The following is a 17739-nucleotide window of genomic DNA, read 5'->3' as shown; positions in this document are numbered from 1 at the left end:
GGACGAAGGAACAAGATGAAACTCCAGAAGAACAACTAAGTGAAGTGGAGATAGGCAATATACCCAGAAAAGAATTCAGAGTAATGATAGAAAAGATGATCCAAGATCTTGGAAAAAGAATGGAGGCACAAACTGAGAAGGTACAAGAAATGTTTAATAAAGAGCTAGAAGATATAAAGAACAAAAAAACAGAGGTGAACAATATAATAACTGAAATGAAAACTACACTAGAAGGAATGAATAGCAGAATAAATGAGGCAGAAGAACGGATAAGTGAGCTGGAAGACAGAGTGGTGGAAATCACTGCTGCAGAACAGAATAAAGAAGAATGAAAAGAAATGAGTACAGTTTCAGAGACCTCTGGGACAACATTAAATACACCAACATTCATATTATAGGGGTCCCAGAAGGAGAGAGAAAGGGCCTGAGAAGATATTTGAAGAGATAATAGCTGAAAACTTTCCTAACATGAGAAAGGAAACAGTCACCAAGTCCAGGAAGCACAGGGAGTCCCATAAAAGATAAACCCAAGGAGGAACACACCAAGACACATTAATCAAATTGACAAAAATTAAAGACAGAGAAAATATTAAAAGCAACAAGGGAAAAGCAACAAATAACATACAAGGGAATCCCCATAAGGTTATCAGCTGATTTTTCAGCAGAAACTCTGCAGGCCAGAAGGGAGTGGAATGATGTATTTGAAGTGATGAAAGGGAAAAACCTACAACCAAGAATACTCTACCCAGCAAGGCTCTTGTTCAGATTCAACAGAAAAGTCAAAGGCTTCATAAACAAGCAAAAGCTAAGAGCATTCAGCACCACCAAACCAGCTTTACAAGAAATGCTAAAGGGTCTTCTCTAGGAGGAAAAGAAAAGGCCACAACGAGAAACAAGAAAATTACAAATGGGAAAGTTCACCAGTAAAGGCAAACATACAGCAAAGGTAGGAAACCATCCACACAAAAATATGATATCAAAACCAGCAATTGTGAGAAGAGGACAGTACAAATGCAGGATATTGGAAATGCATTTGAAATTAAACCAATCTTGTATATATATAGAGAGAGAGACTGCAACATCAAAACCTTATGGGAACCACAAACCAAAAATCTACAATAGACACACACACACAAAAGAAAGCAATTCAAACACAACACTCAAGACAGTCATCAAATCACAAGAGAAGAGAACAAAAGAAGAAGGGAAGAAAAAAGACCTACCAAAAGAAATCCAAAACAATTAACAAAATGGCAATAAGAACATACATATCGGTAAATGGATTAAATGCTCCAAACAAAAGACATAGACTGGCTGAATGGATACAAAAACAGGATCCATATATATGCTGTCTACAAGAAACCCACTTCAGATCTAGGGACACATACAGACTGAAAGTGAGGGGATGGAAAAAGGTATTCCGCGCAAATGGAAATCCAAGGAAAGCTGGAGTAGCAATACTCATATCAGACAAAATAGACTTTAAAATAAAGACTGTTACAAGAGACAAAGAAGAACACTACATGACAATCAAGGGATCAACCCAAGAAGAGGATATAACAATTGTAAATATATATGCACACAACATAGGAGCACCTCAATATATAAGGCAAATGCTAACAGCAATAAAAAGAGAAATCAACAGTAACACAATAATAGTAGGGGACTTTAACACCCCACTTACATCAACGGATAGATCATCCAGACAGAAAATCAATAAGGAAACACAGGTCTTAAATGACACATTAGAGCAGATGGGCTTAATTGATATTTAGAGAGTATTCCGTCCGAAAACACCAGAATACACATTCTTTTCAGGTGAACGTGGAACATTCTCCAGGCTAGATCACATGCTGGGCCATAAAGCAAGCCTCAGTAAATTTAAGAAAATTCAAATCATATCAAACATCTTTTCCAACCACAACGCTAGGAGATTAGGAAAAAACTACAAGAAAAAAACTGTAAAAAACACAAACACATGGGGGCTAAACAATATGCTACTAAACAACCAATGGATCACTGAAGAGATCAAAGAGAAAATTAAAAAATATCTAGAGACAAATGACAATGAAAACATGATGATCCAAAACCTATGGGATATAGCAAAAGCAGTTTTAAGAGGGAAGTTTATAGCAATACAATCTTACCTCAGGAAACAAGAAAAATCTCAAATAAACAACCTAACCTTACCTCTAAAGCAACTAGAGAAAGAAGAACAAATAAAACCCAAAGTTAGTAGAAAGAAAGAAAGCATAAAGATCAGAGCAGAAATAAATGAAATAGAGATGAAGAAAACAATAGAAAAGATCAATGAAACGAAAAGCTGGTTCTTTGAAAAGATAAACAAAATTGATAAACCTTTATCCAGATTCATCAAGAAAAACAGGAAGAGGGCTCAAAACAATAAAATTAGAAATGAAAAAACAGAAGTTAGAGCTGACACTGCAGAAATAAAAAGGATCATAAGAGATTACTACGAGCAACTCTATGCCAATAAAATGGACAACCTAGAAGAAATGGACAAATTCTTAGAAAGGTATAACCTTCCAAGACTGAACCAGGAAGAAATAGAAAATATGAACAGAACAATCACAAGTACTGAAATTGAACTGTGATTTAAAAATTCCCAACGAACCAAAGTCCGGGATGAGATGACTTCACAGGCGAATTCTATCAAACATTTAGAGACGAGTTAACACCTACCCTTCTGAAACTATTTCAAAAAATTGCAGAGGAAGGAACACTCCCAAACTTATTCTATGAGGCCATCATCACCCTGATACCAAAACCAGACAAAGATATCACACAAAGAAGAGAAAATTACAGACCAATATCACTGATGAACATAGACATAAAAGTCCTCAACAAACTACTAGAAAACTGACTACAATACATTAAAAGGATCATACACCATGATCAAGTGGGATTTATTCTAGGGATGCAAGTATTTTTCAATATCTGCAAATCAATTAGTGTGACACACCACATTAACAAACTGAAGAATAAAAACCATATGATCATCTCAATATATGCAGAAAAAGCTTTTGATAAAATTCAACACCCAATTATGATAAAAACTCTCCAGAAAGTGGGCATAGAGGAAAACTACCTCAACATAATAAAGTCCATACACCACAAATCCACAGCAAACACCATTCTCAATGGTGAAAAACTGAAAGAATTTCCTCTAAGATCAGGAACAAGACAAGGATGTCCACTCTTGCCACTATTATTCAACATAGTTTTGGAAGTCCTAGCCATGGCAATTAGAGAAGAAAAAGAAATAAAAGGAATACAAATTGGAAAAGAAGAAGTAAAACTGTCATTGTTTGCAGATGACATGATACTATACATAGAAAATCCTAAAGATGCTACCAGAAAACTACCAGAGCTCATCAATGAATCTGGTAAAGGTGCAGGATACAAAATTAATAGACAGAAACCTGTTGTATTTCTACACACTAACAATGAAAGATCAGAAAGAGAAATTAAGGAAACAATCCCATTTACCATCACATCAAAAAGAATAAAATACCTAGGAATAAACCTACCTAAGGAGGCAAAAGACCTGTACTCCGAAAACTATGAGACACTGATGAAAGAAATCGAAGATGACACAAACAGATGGAAAGATATACCATGCTCTTGGATTGGGAGAATCAATATTATCAAACTGACTATACTACCCAAAGCAATCTACAGAGTCAATGCAATCCCTATCAAATTACCAATGGCATTTTTCACAGATCTAGAACAAAAAATCTTAATATTTGTATTGAAACACAAAAGACCCCTAATAGCCAAAGCAATCTTGAGAAGGAAAAACAGAGCTGGAGGAATCAGACTCCCTGACTTCGGACTATCTGTAAAGCTACAGTAATCAAAAGAGTATGGTACTGGCACAAGGACAGACTTATAGATCAATGGAACAAGATAGAAAGCCCAGAAATAAACCCACACACCTATGGTCAATTAATCTATGACAAAGGAGGCAAGAATATAAAATGGGGGAAAGATAGTCTCTTCAATAAGTGGTGCTGAGAAAACTGGACAGCTAAATGTAAAAGAATTAAATTAGAACATTCTCTAACACCATACACAAAATAAACTCAAAATGGATTAAAGAATTAATGGAAGACCGGATACTATAAAACTCTTAGAGGAAAACATAGGCAGGACAGTCTTTGACATAAATCGCAGGAATATCTTTTTGGATCCACCTCTTAGAGTGATGCAAATAAAAACAAAAATAAACAAATGGGACCTAATTAAACTTAAAAGCTTTTGTACAGCAAAGGAAACCATAAACAAAATGAAAAGACAACCCACAGAATAGGAGAAAATATTTGCAAACAATGTGAAGGGGCACAACGTTTAAAAGAATGACATAGCCATTCTGGGTATGACAAAAACTGGTTAGAACCAATTAGGCCCAAGATGGCAGAAGGTTTGACTTCCAGCAGACGTTGGGCCTCATTATACACTCATTGCAATACATTAGCATGTGCTAAACGACACACCCACAGGTGCCAAGAGAGTTCAGAGGCCAACAACAGTAAAAGGCCAAAAAGTGGGCGGTGCCCCAATTCCTGGAAACTTCCCCAATTCCTGCCCCTTCCCAAAATAGTTGGAATAATCCTCCCACTCATTAGCCTATTTAATTACCCAGCCCATAAAAACTAACCACCCCATGTTTCTCGCCTTTTGAGACAGACAGCAGTCTGTCTGTGGAATGTGTATCTCTCTCAATAAATCTACTTCTTACCTATCACTTTGCCTCTTGCTTAATTCCTTCTGTGACGAGACACAAAGTACCTGAGCTTCATTAAGTCCTGAGACCATGTGTGAGATTCTAATTAAAAGACAGTGGGGGGCTTCCCTGGTGGCACAGTGGTTGAGAATCTGCCTGCCAATGCAGGGGACGCGGGTTTGAGCCCTGGTCTGGGAAGATCCCACATGCCACGGAGCAACTAAGCCCGTGAGCCACAACTACTGAGCCTGCGCGTCTGGAGCCTGTGCTCCGCAACAAGAGAGGCCGCGATAGTGAGAGGCCCACGCACCGCGATGAAGAGTGGTCCCCGCTTGCCGCAACTAGAGAAAGCCCTCGCACAGAAACGAAGACGCAACACAGACAAAAATTAACAAACAAACAAAAAAAAAATACAGTGGGTTCAAGTCCCAATCTGAGTTTTGGCTAGGTTCAAGTCCCATCTGAGGTGCAGCTGGGTTCGAGTCCCAATCTAATCTGAGTTGTGTGGCTTCAAAGAGGTAAATTTTATGTTACACATATTTTACACAATATTAATTAATCCATTAAACTGAATATGGAATCAATCTGCCTTTAAGACTGCCAGCCTAGGATCTCGGCAGAAGCTGAAAGCCCCTCATTTGCTCAGGGCTCGCAGAGCCTGCTGGCCACGGCCTCCCGCGTGCAGATCTGGATTCCTCCCCAGGTCGCCACCATCCATCCATCTCTGCGTGGAGGCTGAAGCAGCCTCCTGTCCTATCCCCTCAGCCCTCTTAGTTCTGTTGGGGCCCAGTGGAGAGGGTGTGATGCTGGCTGCATCTGCACCTCCTGGGTCCTGCCTCCCAGGAACCTGGGCACATGTTCTTCACTCTGACGCCCCTCCTCATGCTCTAAGTCCGAGCTCAGATGTCATCTCTTTTCTGAAGCCAGAGAGGCGCCTTGCACTACCCAACATCTCACGGTGTGCGGGCAAACAAGTTCCCATCGGAAGTTCCGCTTCCAGTACCGGGACACACCCCACCGGCTTCATCAGCGTTCCAGCCAGGGAGCGGCAGGGGCCCAGACAGTGCGCAGGCGCGGTTTGCTTAGCTCGCCACAAGGGAGAGACGGCTAAACGAAGGGCTCAGGTTCAGTTTTTGGTTTGTGCTGGAGGATCAGCAGTGAAACAGTGTCAAGACCGTTCCTCTGACCGGTAAGTACAAAGTGATCCATCCCAACCGCTGGCACATCCGGTGCTCTCTGCTCTCAAGCCCGGCAATGCGGGTGGTGTCAGTGGGTGCTACCACAGAGGAATGAGGTGCTTGTGCATTGGTCCACGTTGACATTATTCCCCTGCAGACTGCTTCACGCATTAGTCATTCTCCGATGGGAATGTCTTGGCAGCCCTTCCTGGGTTCTGGAGCTCATTTAGAAACGCACATCTCAGGGAGGCTGTCCCTTCCAACCTTGACGGTGGCACTGCCTGACCAGCATGTCCCAGGTCTCCAGCCTGGGAGGCTTCGCTAAGGATGGCCGCACAATGAAACCCCTTTACGAAGGCCTCCAAACCCTCATTTCAGTCATGCAGCAGCTCAGTTAGACTCCCCAGGGACCTGCTATTTATCCAGCATCACTCCCAGTGAGAAGGCCTGAACCCCACAGTTTAGCTGGCCCCCTTCCCTGGCTTCATTTATGATTTGTCAGCACTTACTCCGTGCCAGACACTGTGTTGAACACTGGAGACAAATATCCCTGCCCTCTAAGCTCCCAATGAGTGGGGTGACAGACATCACCCAATAAATAAAAGTGACAAATCCCAATAAGAGCTCAGATGGAAAAGTACTGAATGCTGTGAGACATAAGGCAGAGACACTGGGTGGTAGAAAGGTCTCATTTAAATTGGGGCGAGTGCAGAGAAAGCCTCTCTATGGAAGTAACATCTAGTGGGAGCCCTGGAGGGCAGCTGTTGCCACCTCTTTTCTCTTAAAGGGTAAGACTGCCCCCTGTCATTTCACCCCCCCATTCACAGACACACAGAGGCACAAACACACCCACATACATACACACAGGCACATGGACACACACACACACACACACACACGAATTCACAGAGACCCACGTGTGCACATAGACAGACATGCACACACACACACGTACACATGTATACTTCCCTCTGTGCTGCTGAGGGGCCATCTGAGGTACCTTTTCACCTGATGGCACATGTGACAGTATTGGGGACCGGGGGCACATGGAGAAGTTATAGCCATACCACTCAGCACGGGGCTTGCCAAGGAGCTTGGCTCCCAGCTGAATGATGGCTCTCAGTTGATTTAATTCCGACTCTTGGTTCCCCTCCCGGCATTGTTTGCTGAGGCTGGCTCCCCAGTCTCTCTGAACATGTGACATCTGCACGTTGCAGTTTCCAGGCGTCAAGCCCATCCCTGAAATATCAGCGCAAATGAGCCCCTGAACATCAGGACTCAGAGTGTCTTGCTAGTTCTAAAGCTGTGACACACATTTACATATTCCCATGGGCGGGGGAAGCACAGGTAAAGGTGAGGGGCGGTGGGATAGTTTGGTTCGACTGGAATTTTATTTTTTATCTTTTTAACACGAGAGTCCTTTTTAAAAGATGGGGAGACTACTGAATAATCAGGGAGCTCATGTTTTAAAATTGGCAAATTACATAGTAACGTATTTAAATGCCTCAACTCTCGGCTCCTAGGTTCCAGGGTAGGGTGAAGGGCAGAGTGGAAGAGAGCAGCTTCACCTGCTGTAGAGAAAGAACCCAGAGTGACTTCTGGGGTTCCACTGGTTCCCAGCAGCACCTCATTCCAAAAGCAGTCCTCAAATCTCAAAGCTGGGAGAGGCATAAGTAAAGCTTATGGGAAAGCAGTGGGAAAGCCCGGGGACACCCTTGGTTTTGTGAGTTGTGGTTTCCCTCCTCTCCTCCCACGTGTTCCACAACAAAGAACTGCAGGCTGCAACCCCGTGACGGTGGCCTTTGTAATAACTGACCCTGAACACGGTGGGTTACAATTCAACTGCTCCCAGCAGAGTCGGCCCTGGCAGACCCAGAAAATTTGCCAGAAAGATCGATACAAAGCTGACAGATCCAAAGTGACTCATGCCAGCTCTCCTCTTAGGAAATGGTTAGATGGGTGCCTGACTGATAACACCTCAGTTCTTTTCATAGTAGGTCTGAAAATAGCTCAGAAGCTTTTAAATGTCTGGAGATGTAGGTGATGACGAAAGGAGTTTTGAGTGGAAATCTCCTCACCACCCATGAACCCCAATTCTGTTTCTATCATATTCCCCCAGTGTGCCTGCCTCACACCGTATCCCTGCGTGTCAGGGACGACTCTGTGCTGGACACACCCACCAGCGTCTTTGGGAGACCAATATTCTAGGACTCAGGATTGGCCATCCCTGGACAGGTGGGGAGACTGGTCGTCCAACACTCACGCCCTTCGTGCTGTCAACTTTTGTGTCCCTTGTTGCAAATCTCTTATGTCTCTATCACCTGCCCCTGGTTGCCCCATTGAAAGGCAGCTCCTTCCTAAGTGGGCCCTTTTCTCTGTCTAGAGCCTTAATGGGCCCATGCAGATTTTTCACCTCCTCAGCTGTGACCCTTTATATGTGTGGTGCTTATTTTGAACATAAGCACCAGCAGTAGCCAAAGAAGTCCCAGTAGGTCTAAGATACAGGAAGGGGAAAGATGAGCCTGGTAGGGGGTTGCAGAAAAGGATGGATTGGAGGGGGATGGGCATGAGTCTGTTGGAAATTAACAAAACATGAGTTAACAAGGACTGAATTGGGGTGGGAGCCTTTAGAATGGATACCAAGGGCCCAATGTGTGAGATCCTGTGAAGAAAGCATTGATAAAACCTGTTGTCCTAGTGGGTATGGGAATGACAGAGGGACAGTGAGAGGACTGTAAGGGGTATCCTTGAGACCCTGAGCTGGTGTTTCTCCATGTGGGGTCTGAAAACCACTTGCATCAAAATCAGCTGGGAGCTTAAGAGTACAGATTCCTGGGGCCCACTCCTGAGAGTCTGATTTTGTAGATGGAGTGATGCCCAGGTATCTACAGCATTAAAAGCTCCCCGGATGATTCCAATGCACAATAAAGTGGCTGTAAAGTCTGCACTGCTGAAGGGCTGGGAACAATACCAGAGGAGTATTGCCCTCACATCTAACATCGTGCTTGGCAATTAGTCAGCTGTCCAGAAATGTTTGCTATGGTGAGTGAATAACTAAATCAATAGAGAGGATTCACAGATGACTGAAATCTCAATCTGAGTGGCCCAGAGCACGAAGGGTCCATCAACAGACGTGAAGGAGAAGGCAGGAGGAAGAGCAAGCTCGGGGTGAATACATGGAGTTAGACATGGTGACTTCCAAACACACACAGGTAACATGCATGGGGTCCGGAAGTCAGGCAAGTTGGCACGCGGGTCATCTGCACACTAGTTGAGGCTACGGCTTACAGAACAGCAATTTGGGGGACAGGCATGATGAAGAGGATCAGAGGGAAGATGAAGATCCAGTGGGGATATGAGAGAGAGAGGCAGAGCCTGGAGAACCAGCAATGCAGGGTCCAAAAATCAGAGAGGAGGGAGGACAAAGAACTGAGAGGTTGGTCTATGGAGTCAAAGACTCTGGGAGAGCTGAGGAGGGGCCGTGGCTTAGCGATTAGGAAAGCACCTGGTGGTCTTCAAGAGAGCAGTTTGGAAAGAGTGATAGGCACAGAAGCCGAGCACAGAGATAAAATAAGGAAGCGGATGAGGAGGAAAGCTGAGGCCATTAGTAGCAGCGTTTACCCTCTGGGGCTTTCTCAGGCAAAAGGAAAGAGATAGGATGCCAGCTATAATGAGCCGGCAGAGAAAGGCAAGGCCTTGGAACTCATCATTCCTGTGGCTGCCCCTCGGATGCTGGTCTTCCGCAGGGAGCTTTTCTTTCTTCTGTTTCTCTCTGTGCACTTCCTGGGTAATCTCACCCATGGCCTCAACTTCCATCTCTCAGCTAAGGAGTCCCGTCCCAGGCTTTCCTCTGCCCTCTGCACACCTCCATCTGTGTGTCACCCAGGCAACACGACTCAACCTCGGGATGGACCCAAGTATTCCCTGCCTCTCTTGGTGGCACCGTCATCCACCCATCTGCCCAGAAGCCACCCCAGCCTTCCATCTCTCTTCCCCACATCCAGTGGTTGGTGGAGTCCTGTGGGGACTTGGCAGCCCACTCTGCCCCTTCCTCTCCAGCTCCCTCCCTTCTTAGCTGGTAGTGACCTCAAGTAGGTCTCCTGGCCCCTCCCAAGCCTCCAAGCTGCTGCCAGAGTCCCATTCCGACAGGATTAACTGGTCAGGGTGCCCCAACCCAGTGACAAAAGAATGACACCCAGGGTCTTTTGGTGGCTTTGCTGTGGACTGTTTTTGTACCACACTGATTCACATGTGTCTCACACATGCTGGCCCGGGGGCGGGTCTCTTCATCTTTGCTGGTGCAGGTCCCTGTGCATGGCAGTTTCCTCCCTTTCCCTTCCCTCCATCTCTCTGTTCCAGACCCCTACCACCACCTCTGTCTGGCCAATGTCTGGTCCTCTTTCTATTTGTAACCCAAGTGTCCCATCTTCAAGAGGAAATATTTGTGCCTCCTTTCCTTGTGTCCTCACTGCCCTCTTCATGCAAAAGGCTTTTAGTAGTTGTCCATATCTCTATTCCACCAGACCGTGAACCCCTTTGGTGGGGAGGGGAGGGGAGGTGCCGGGGGGCGGGTGGGAGTTGACTCCAGCTATAGTTACCCCCCAGGAGGCCACCGTTGGGCTCAGAGCATGTTATGTTGACTGGAAACAAAATGAGTTTAATGGAAGTCCTGAAAGAACTGTGTTAAACATAGCTTCTCCTAGTCTCCCTAGCTGATGGCTCTTTCCTTTCTTTCTTCTCTGCCTTTTCTTTTATTCACTCTCTCCTTCTGTACCTTCATTAGTTTTTCCTCTTCCCTGGCCTCTTCCTATCCCTTCTTCCTTCTGCAGGACATGCACCAGCTCCTGGGCACTCCTGCCTTCTTTTCCTCCCCTGTTATATCTCCCTCCCCTCGGCCACATCTTTGAGGCCTTGTTTGTGCCTACGTTCTTCTGAAAGCATCAGCTTGTTACCTTCAGGCAAAGTCATTCGCTTTGGAGAATTTCGCCAGAAGGATGGTGATATTGACAAACGAGGTCACAGAAGGAGGAACAGCTGCCGGTTTTCAGATCTACAGTATTAACTGAATCTAACACCCAGATAAGGGCCTTGGGTAGAAACGTTGGTTAAAAGTTCTCCTAAAAATAAGAGAAGGTAATAACCATGTGAGCTCAGTATTTAAGTCCTTCCCTCAAGAGGAGGTGTTTGTTTTCCTTTTAAGATGCAAGGGACCCTGGCCCCCAAAATATCCCTGAACATCCATTTATAGCCCTGCTGGGGGAGAAGACGCACTGTGGCGCGCGTGGTGGGACCACCCGGGCTGTGGGGACCGCGAGTGCCTTCTCCCCGTGCTGCACGGCAGTCCCCTCCTCAGCCGCCACGAGACGGGCGGCAGGTTGTTGCCACACGCTTCTGAAGGTTACACGGAAGAGGGCACCCACAGATGCCACTGCCCCTCAGTTAGGACCAAGTGTGGGCTGTGGGCGCTCCACCTGCCCTTGTCCACTTAGGGGCCCAGGAACCTCGTGGGAACGGGTGAGGGATCTGCAGGGCTTCACGGAGGGAGCAAACATAAATGGGCGAAGAGTTAGCCAAATGGAATCAATGGGATTTTCCTCTCTGATGATTTTTAATAGCAGGAATTTGGATTAGGTGTCACTAGCCTAAAGCCCAAAGGAGACACGCATCGATTATTTTAAACCTCTATTTGCCTGACACAGACACCAGCCCAAGCATGTCTCTGATATCGCTGTCCCTGAAACTGTCATCTGTTGTGGTTGGCTTTCGAGGAGAGAGATGAAAGCAAATAGAAGGTTGTTGGTGAGCAGCCCCTCTGCTCTGCTTAAAAATAAATTAAGGCTATCGGGTTCTGCTCAGTGCTAGAAGGAGGACATGGTGGGGTGGAGGCATGCAGAGGTTCTGTTTTTACATCGAGATGAAGAACTGGGCAGGGCTTTAAGGATGATCTAATCCGACCTTCTCATTTTGCAGCAGGGGGATGTGAGGCTCAGAGAAGCCAAGCGAGGCACCTAAGATCATAGAGTTGAAGGCAAAACCGGGAGCAGACCCCAGTTAGCCCAGTGACCTTCCTACAGATTCATGTGGCCTTCGGAATGGCTCGTAGTCAATGTCGCTACTGGGTTAAGTAGGCGCTAAGGGCCAGTTCCCCCAGCAATAGTCACACCAAACCAGCCAGAACACTCAGGTTACCCAGGACCCAACTTGCTGCCAGGGAGGCACCGTAGCAGCATGGAGCCTGGCAGCCGGGCGGGGTGGGGTTGGCACCAGCAGGCGCATGTGTTGCTGAACCAGACCGTGTGGGCGGGGCAAACCCTGACAGGGGTGTCTGTTTCACGGGGGGTCCAAGAATTCATGACCATCCCTTCTACAGAGCAGGCTGGTGGCTCTAGGTCCTGGTGGAAAAAGGGCTCCCATCTCTCTGTGCCTGCAAAGAATAACTAACAGCTCCCTTCCCAACAAAGGCTCAAAGAGCCCCGCCTTTCTCAGGAAATCTGGTCCCCAGTGTCGAACGCCCTTGTTGTGTTTGCCACTCCACGTGTAACTGAAGTGCCCTAAGGGAGTGCCAATGATTGTGTTCTATTTAATGTGCATACTCTTCGAGGCCGGAGTCCTGAGTGCGGCAGTGTTCCTCCTCATCGCTGAGTCAAGGCGCGGAGAGGAAAGTGCAGCCATCACACAGAACGGTTCTGCGGGGCTGCATCAATGCCCGCACAGTAGCGTGTTAATGAGCGTTGAAACTGACAGCGCAAATACAGCGTTCTCAATTTTTTAAATTACAACTCTGTAACAAGTCATGCTGTTAAAACATACAAGAAATACCAGTTAAGCCTTCAAGTAGATAACACACAGCCTGTACAGACCACTGCTATCCCAAAGTGCGTAACAGATCATTTTCTTTGAAATGAGGCAAGAATTAGCAGGTAGTTCCATTATTTGAATACTAAGCCAAGTAGAAATAACAAATCCAAGGATTAAATACCAATTACTACCTTAGGAGCTACAAATCAGCCTGGCATTATAACATGCCCCTCCTCAGAAGCAAACCCAGGAGATGCGGGGGGTTGGCAGAAAACACCAAACTATAACCAGTGTTCATCTGTGCAGAAAAGACACAGTGTCACTTCCCAGCCAGCGCTTTCAAAACGCTCATCACATATATTTCCAGAAAAGCCTGGCCCTTGTATTTGTCCCAAAGACATTGAAAAGAACAACCTTCAAATGTTGGGAGTGAAGCTGCTCTCAAGCCCACAGCTGGAAATAGGTGATTTGAAGCTTTTACTGGGTCCCCCTAAAGGAGGTTTACAGGTCAGTCAGACAGCCTGGTGGCAAAAGATGTCAGCTCACAATTATGTTCTTAACTCCAGAAACAGAGCAGAAAATTCACCTGACCCCACCCCCCTTCCCCGCACCGATTAGTTTCAGGGACCAGAAGAAACTGCTCCGTAAGATGGTATCTAACAAGGTCAATCAAAGCCCAGCTGAGAGCACTTGTGAACTGCGTACCTTGGTCGTACTTTGTGGGAGAGGCGTGTTCTTTCTCCCTGGATCACAGTTCTGTCTCCATCCTCTGTGGGAATTAACTCCAGTGTTCAAGCCAGCTGGGTTGTTCTCTCTCCCTCTTACCTGAAACCACTGCTTGGAGTCCTTAATGCTATTAGGACATTCTCATGCTCGGAAGCAACTGAAATTCCAGGATGGGCAAAATAATATTTTATACGAGTATATATATATATACAAAAGATATTAAAAAGACAGTCTCTAAAGTACTTTGGGATTCCCCCAATGAAAGGCACCAGATAAACGCAAGTCATCACCAAAATGAAAAGTCAGGTTTTCCAGCTTTCACATCTGCAAAAAGTAACCACTAGAGGTATCTCTGTTTTGGTGGTAAAACCTGCCTGTTTAAAAAGAATACTCATGAGAGTGACTGAATTATTCAGCCTCCTTCCTTGTTTCCACTTTTCACAAGCTTTATGGTCAGTGACCGTGGATACCACACTCAGTGACCCAATACCATCAGCCTTGGCAAACTGAACAGTCCTCACGAGTTTGTACCATCACCTGCCTCAGTGCAGCCAGAGATTATTTCGTAAATTCTCTGCCTTCCAGTGCTGGAAACATCAGCCAAAGCCAAGTGCTACATGTGCAAATTCTGAGAAATAACCCTGCCCTTCTGACTTGGTGGTTGGTTGCCCCTAAGTCATCTCACCTTTCCTGATGCTTCTGAGAAACAAATGTAGACGGTAGACCAGGTAGCACTAGGATGTGGCTGCCTCCCTGCCCACCATGAGGCTCCAGTCTGATGGAAAGATTTGAACTGGGGACCTAAAGGCATAAGTGACTAGTGCAAATGGCCCACTCTATAGTAGCCATGGCAACTACAAGTACACAAAGCCTCTGACAAGATCCTCACCACATCCCCAAGAAGTATGTACTACCTTCAACCAACTAAGACACAAAGTGGACCTTTTTAAGGAAGATCCAAGACATAGATAAAAAGCCTGCCTAACTCCGCATGTAGACCCCTGGATTCTGCAGCTTTTCCAAAGGCTGAACAACAATGGAAGCCAACTGGAAAACCATCTGATTACCTAGAATATAACAGAGAACTATCTTACAAAGGGGTCCAGGTTAACCCTTCAAGACGCTATGTGCTGGTTAACTGAAGAAGAAGAGGGAGGGCATTCTGGAGAAGGAAAGAGTTCTCAACCTTAACACAAGTTTAGAAGTTTAAAGGTCTTTTAAATAGCATCAAGCTTTTCAAGAAGTTTACAATTACTTATGACATTTTATTAAGTAACAATGCTTTTTTGTTTTACAACTCCTTCCTTTCTCCTGGCCTCCACCAACCCTCCCCCAAGAAAAGGCAGCTGAAATGGAAATAAGAACTATAGTATTTCCATCCTGGATAAGCCACGTGTCTATATTTTGAGTACACACTTCCACACCACCAGGTTTCCATGTCATACCAGGAACTCTGGGGCAATTAGAGCATCATATGTAACATACCGTATCATAGAAGCAAAATTATCTAAGTAAATTCTGCTTGGAAATAAAAGGGTTCTCATTTTATAAGCTTTCAGAGCAGGCAACAAAATTTTCTAAGCTACTGCCCTTGCTAGCAACCCAACAATGTTTGCCTCAGAAAGACAATACAACAGTAAACTTTTTAGTTGATAAAGACAATACAATCTTATTTCTAAACATCTTTAAAAAGAAACATTTCAAAAAACATGCTAGTATCTAAGACACAGGAAAGTTTATTCAAATGACCTAGACCAGGAACCTCAGCAAGAAATAAATGTCTCTACGACCACCCTAGGAAAGACGGACGGCTGACTTTGAAAGGTCTTCAAGCATCCTGTGATTTGGCCTACGTTTAGCTGAAGCCCCTGTCCCTAATGCATCTGTTCTTGGTGAGAATTTCAATCTTCACTACATGATTAACAAAATAACATTCTCTAGAGAGCAACATGTAAGAGATGAACATCAGTGTACATCATTCTAAAAGTGAGCAGGGTACCCATGCAAGCCACAGGGCTACAGAGTTACAAAAACAACTCACAGACTTGCATCAGTCATGTGTACTTAACTTCACATTCCCTTTGTTTTGGTATTAAAACTAAATGAAAGCAATGGATAAAGAATTGAGATTTCGTTTCTACATGACTGTCAGCAAAACCTCATCATATCCTCGCTGACCCCATAGATGTGTTTCCACTGGACATATTTGTGGGGGCTTTTTGTACAGAACTCACACGACAACCTCAGAAACAGGAGCACAAACAACTGAGACAGTACTGGGCCACAAGCACTAGAATAGAGAACACAATGAACAGAGAAATTAGCATTCTAGGTGGTACTCATCCGGCAGAAAGGTGAACATTTTATGCCCACGATGCAAAGACCAGTGAGTGTCATTTCACTGAAAGGTGCAAAGGCATGGTGTCAGACACACCACCCTCTAAAAATGATCCTAAATACTGTAAAAGCAACCTGGGGTGCATATCCCATGCATCTCTCCCCTTTGGGGCTGGGCATACTCCTTACACCATAACCCTAATGTGCCTGGACTGTGCCAGAGGCACAAGAAACAGCTCAGCAATGTGGGTTTGAGGATGTCAAGCCCTCGCAGCTAATGCAGGGAATCATTTAAACTTAGTTCGCTTGGCGAGCTCCTGCTCATGTTCGTCAGGCTCGCCATGAGGGATTTAACTTTATGGGCATAGTAGTCCCTTAAATTGACGGAAGGGACCTCCTTCATTCCATCCCCAAAGTCACAGCTGCGCATGGCACTCTCGAGTTGCTTTTGGCGCCGATAAAAGTGGGAGAACTTATTGAAGATCAAAGTGATGGGCAGTACCACCACTAGGATACCTGCCAAGATGCAGGCAGAGGCGGTCAGCTTCCCTGCCGTGGTCCCTGGGACCACATCCCCATACCCTACAGTGGTCATACTGACGGTGGCCCACCACCAGCAAGCGGGGATGGTGGCCAGGCCCTCATTCTCCTCCTTTTCGATAGTGTAGGCCACTACGGAGAAGATGGAAATCCCCACAGAGAGGTAGAGCAAAAGCAGCCCTACTTCTTTGTAGCTGTATTTAAGTGTGGCCCCCAGGGAGCGGAGGCCAGTGGAGTGTCTGGCCAGCTTTAAGATGCGGAAAATCCGCATCAGCCTGAGGACCTGGGCCACCCTGCCCAGGTTGGCCAAGGTAGGTGTGCTCTCCACAACCAGGTTTACCACCAGAGTGATGTAAAAGGGGACGATGGATATGAGGTCGATAAGGTTTAGGGCATTCTTGAAAAACTTGAGGAAGTCAGGGGCCACAGCAAACCTGGCCATCAACTCAAATGTGAACCAGGCGATGCCAAAGTGCTCCACGATTTCGAACCTGGGGTCCTCGCCAGGGTTGCCCTGGCTGTCAGGGATTTGGAAGTCCGGCAGGCTGTTGAGACACATGGTGATGATGGACCCCAACACCACGAGGATGGACAGGACGCTGAAGACCCTGCTCAGGATCGAGTAGCCGGGGTTGTCCAGCGCCAGCCACAGCTGTCTGCGCAAGTTGCCCAGGGGCTGCCCATCGAACTTGGATGCATCGTTGTAGAAGGCCAGGATCTCATCGAAGGAGGACGTGGTGCTCTCCTGGTCGCTCTGCTCGTCCCACTTCTCCTGTTCGGGCTCCACTTTGCGGCCGTGGTAGCTATAGCTGCAGCAGGAGTCGATGAAGAACTCGTTGATGCCCCAGTACTCGATCTCCTGGCTGAAGGAGAAGACGCACAGCTCCGCCATGACATGAAGCTTGCCGGTGTGGTAGAAATGTAGCACGTAGGGGAAGAGCTCGGGGTTGCGGTCAAAGTAGAACTCACGCTGGACATCGTCATAGTCGTCGCAGAGCTCCAGGATGGCCTCGCGCGAGTGGCAGAGCAGCAGGCGGCCCAGGCGCGTCTCGGGGAAGCGCAGCAGCGTGTGCGAGCGCAGCCGCTTCTTGAAGCCGCCTACGTTGATGCGGATCTCTCCATCCTCGACGTTGGCCTCCGACAGGTCCCACAGGCTCTGGCCAGTCATATTGGAGACGCCCAGCCGCCCGCGCCGCGCGGGGGCGCTACACCTGGAAGCCGAAGGAATCGTGTCGGGTGAGCGCCGGGCGCTCAGGGCTCGGGCACCTCTTTCTATTTCCCCATCCGCCCCTGGCGAACCCAGTCCTCTCCAGCGGGTCTCTGGGTGCTGAAGGACACTGGGATGGGGGGCCGGTTCTATGGGGTTTGGCCCCCTCCCAAGGAAAGGCTTGGAGTGGGGGTATGTTTCCA

At 46.4% G+C, this 17739-nt stretch overlaps 1 protein-coding gene across 1 annotated transcript; it reads right to left on the bottom strand.

The window, feature by feature from the left end:
- Window positions 1–16063: 16063 nt before the first annotated feature.
- KCNS2 (potassium voltage-gated channel modifier subfamily S member 2) lies at window positions 16064–17497 on the bottom strand. Its single transcript, XM_061172080.1, has one exon. The coding sequence runs from the start codon at window positions 17495–17497 to the stop codon at window positions 16064–16066; it is 1434 nt and encodes a 477-aa protein (XP_061028063.1).
- Between the last annotated feature and the right edge of the window lie 242 nt (window positions 17498–17739).

Source organism: Eubalaena glacialis, chromosome 17, assembly GCF_028564815.1.
Source record: "Eubalaena glacialis isolate mEubGla1 chromosome 17, mEubGla1.1.hap2.+ XY, whole genome shotgun sequence".
Classification (NCBI taxonomy): domain Eukaryota; kingdom Metazoa; phylum Chordata; class Mammalia; order Artiodactyla; family Balaenidae; genus Eubalaena; species Eubalaena glacialis.
The sequence above is the reverse complement of the archived record's forward strand: the minus strand, read 5'-3'. Positions and strand labels throughout refer to the sequence as shown.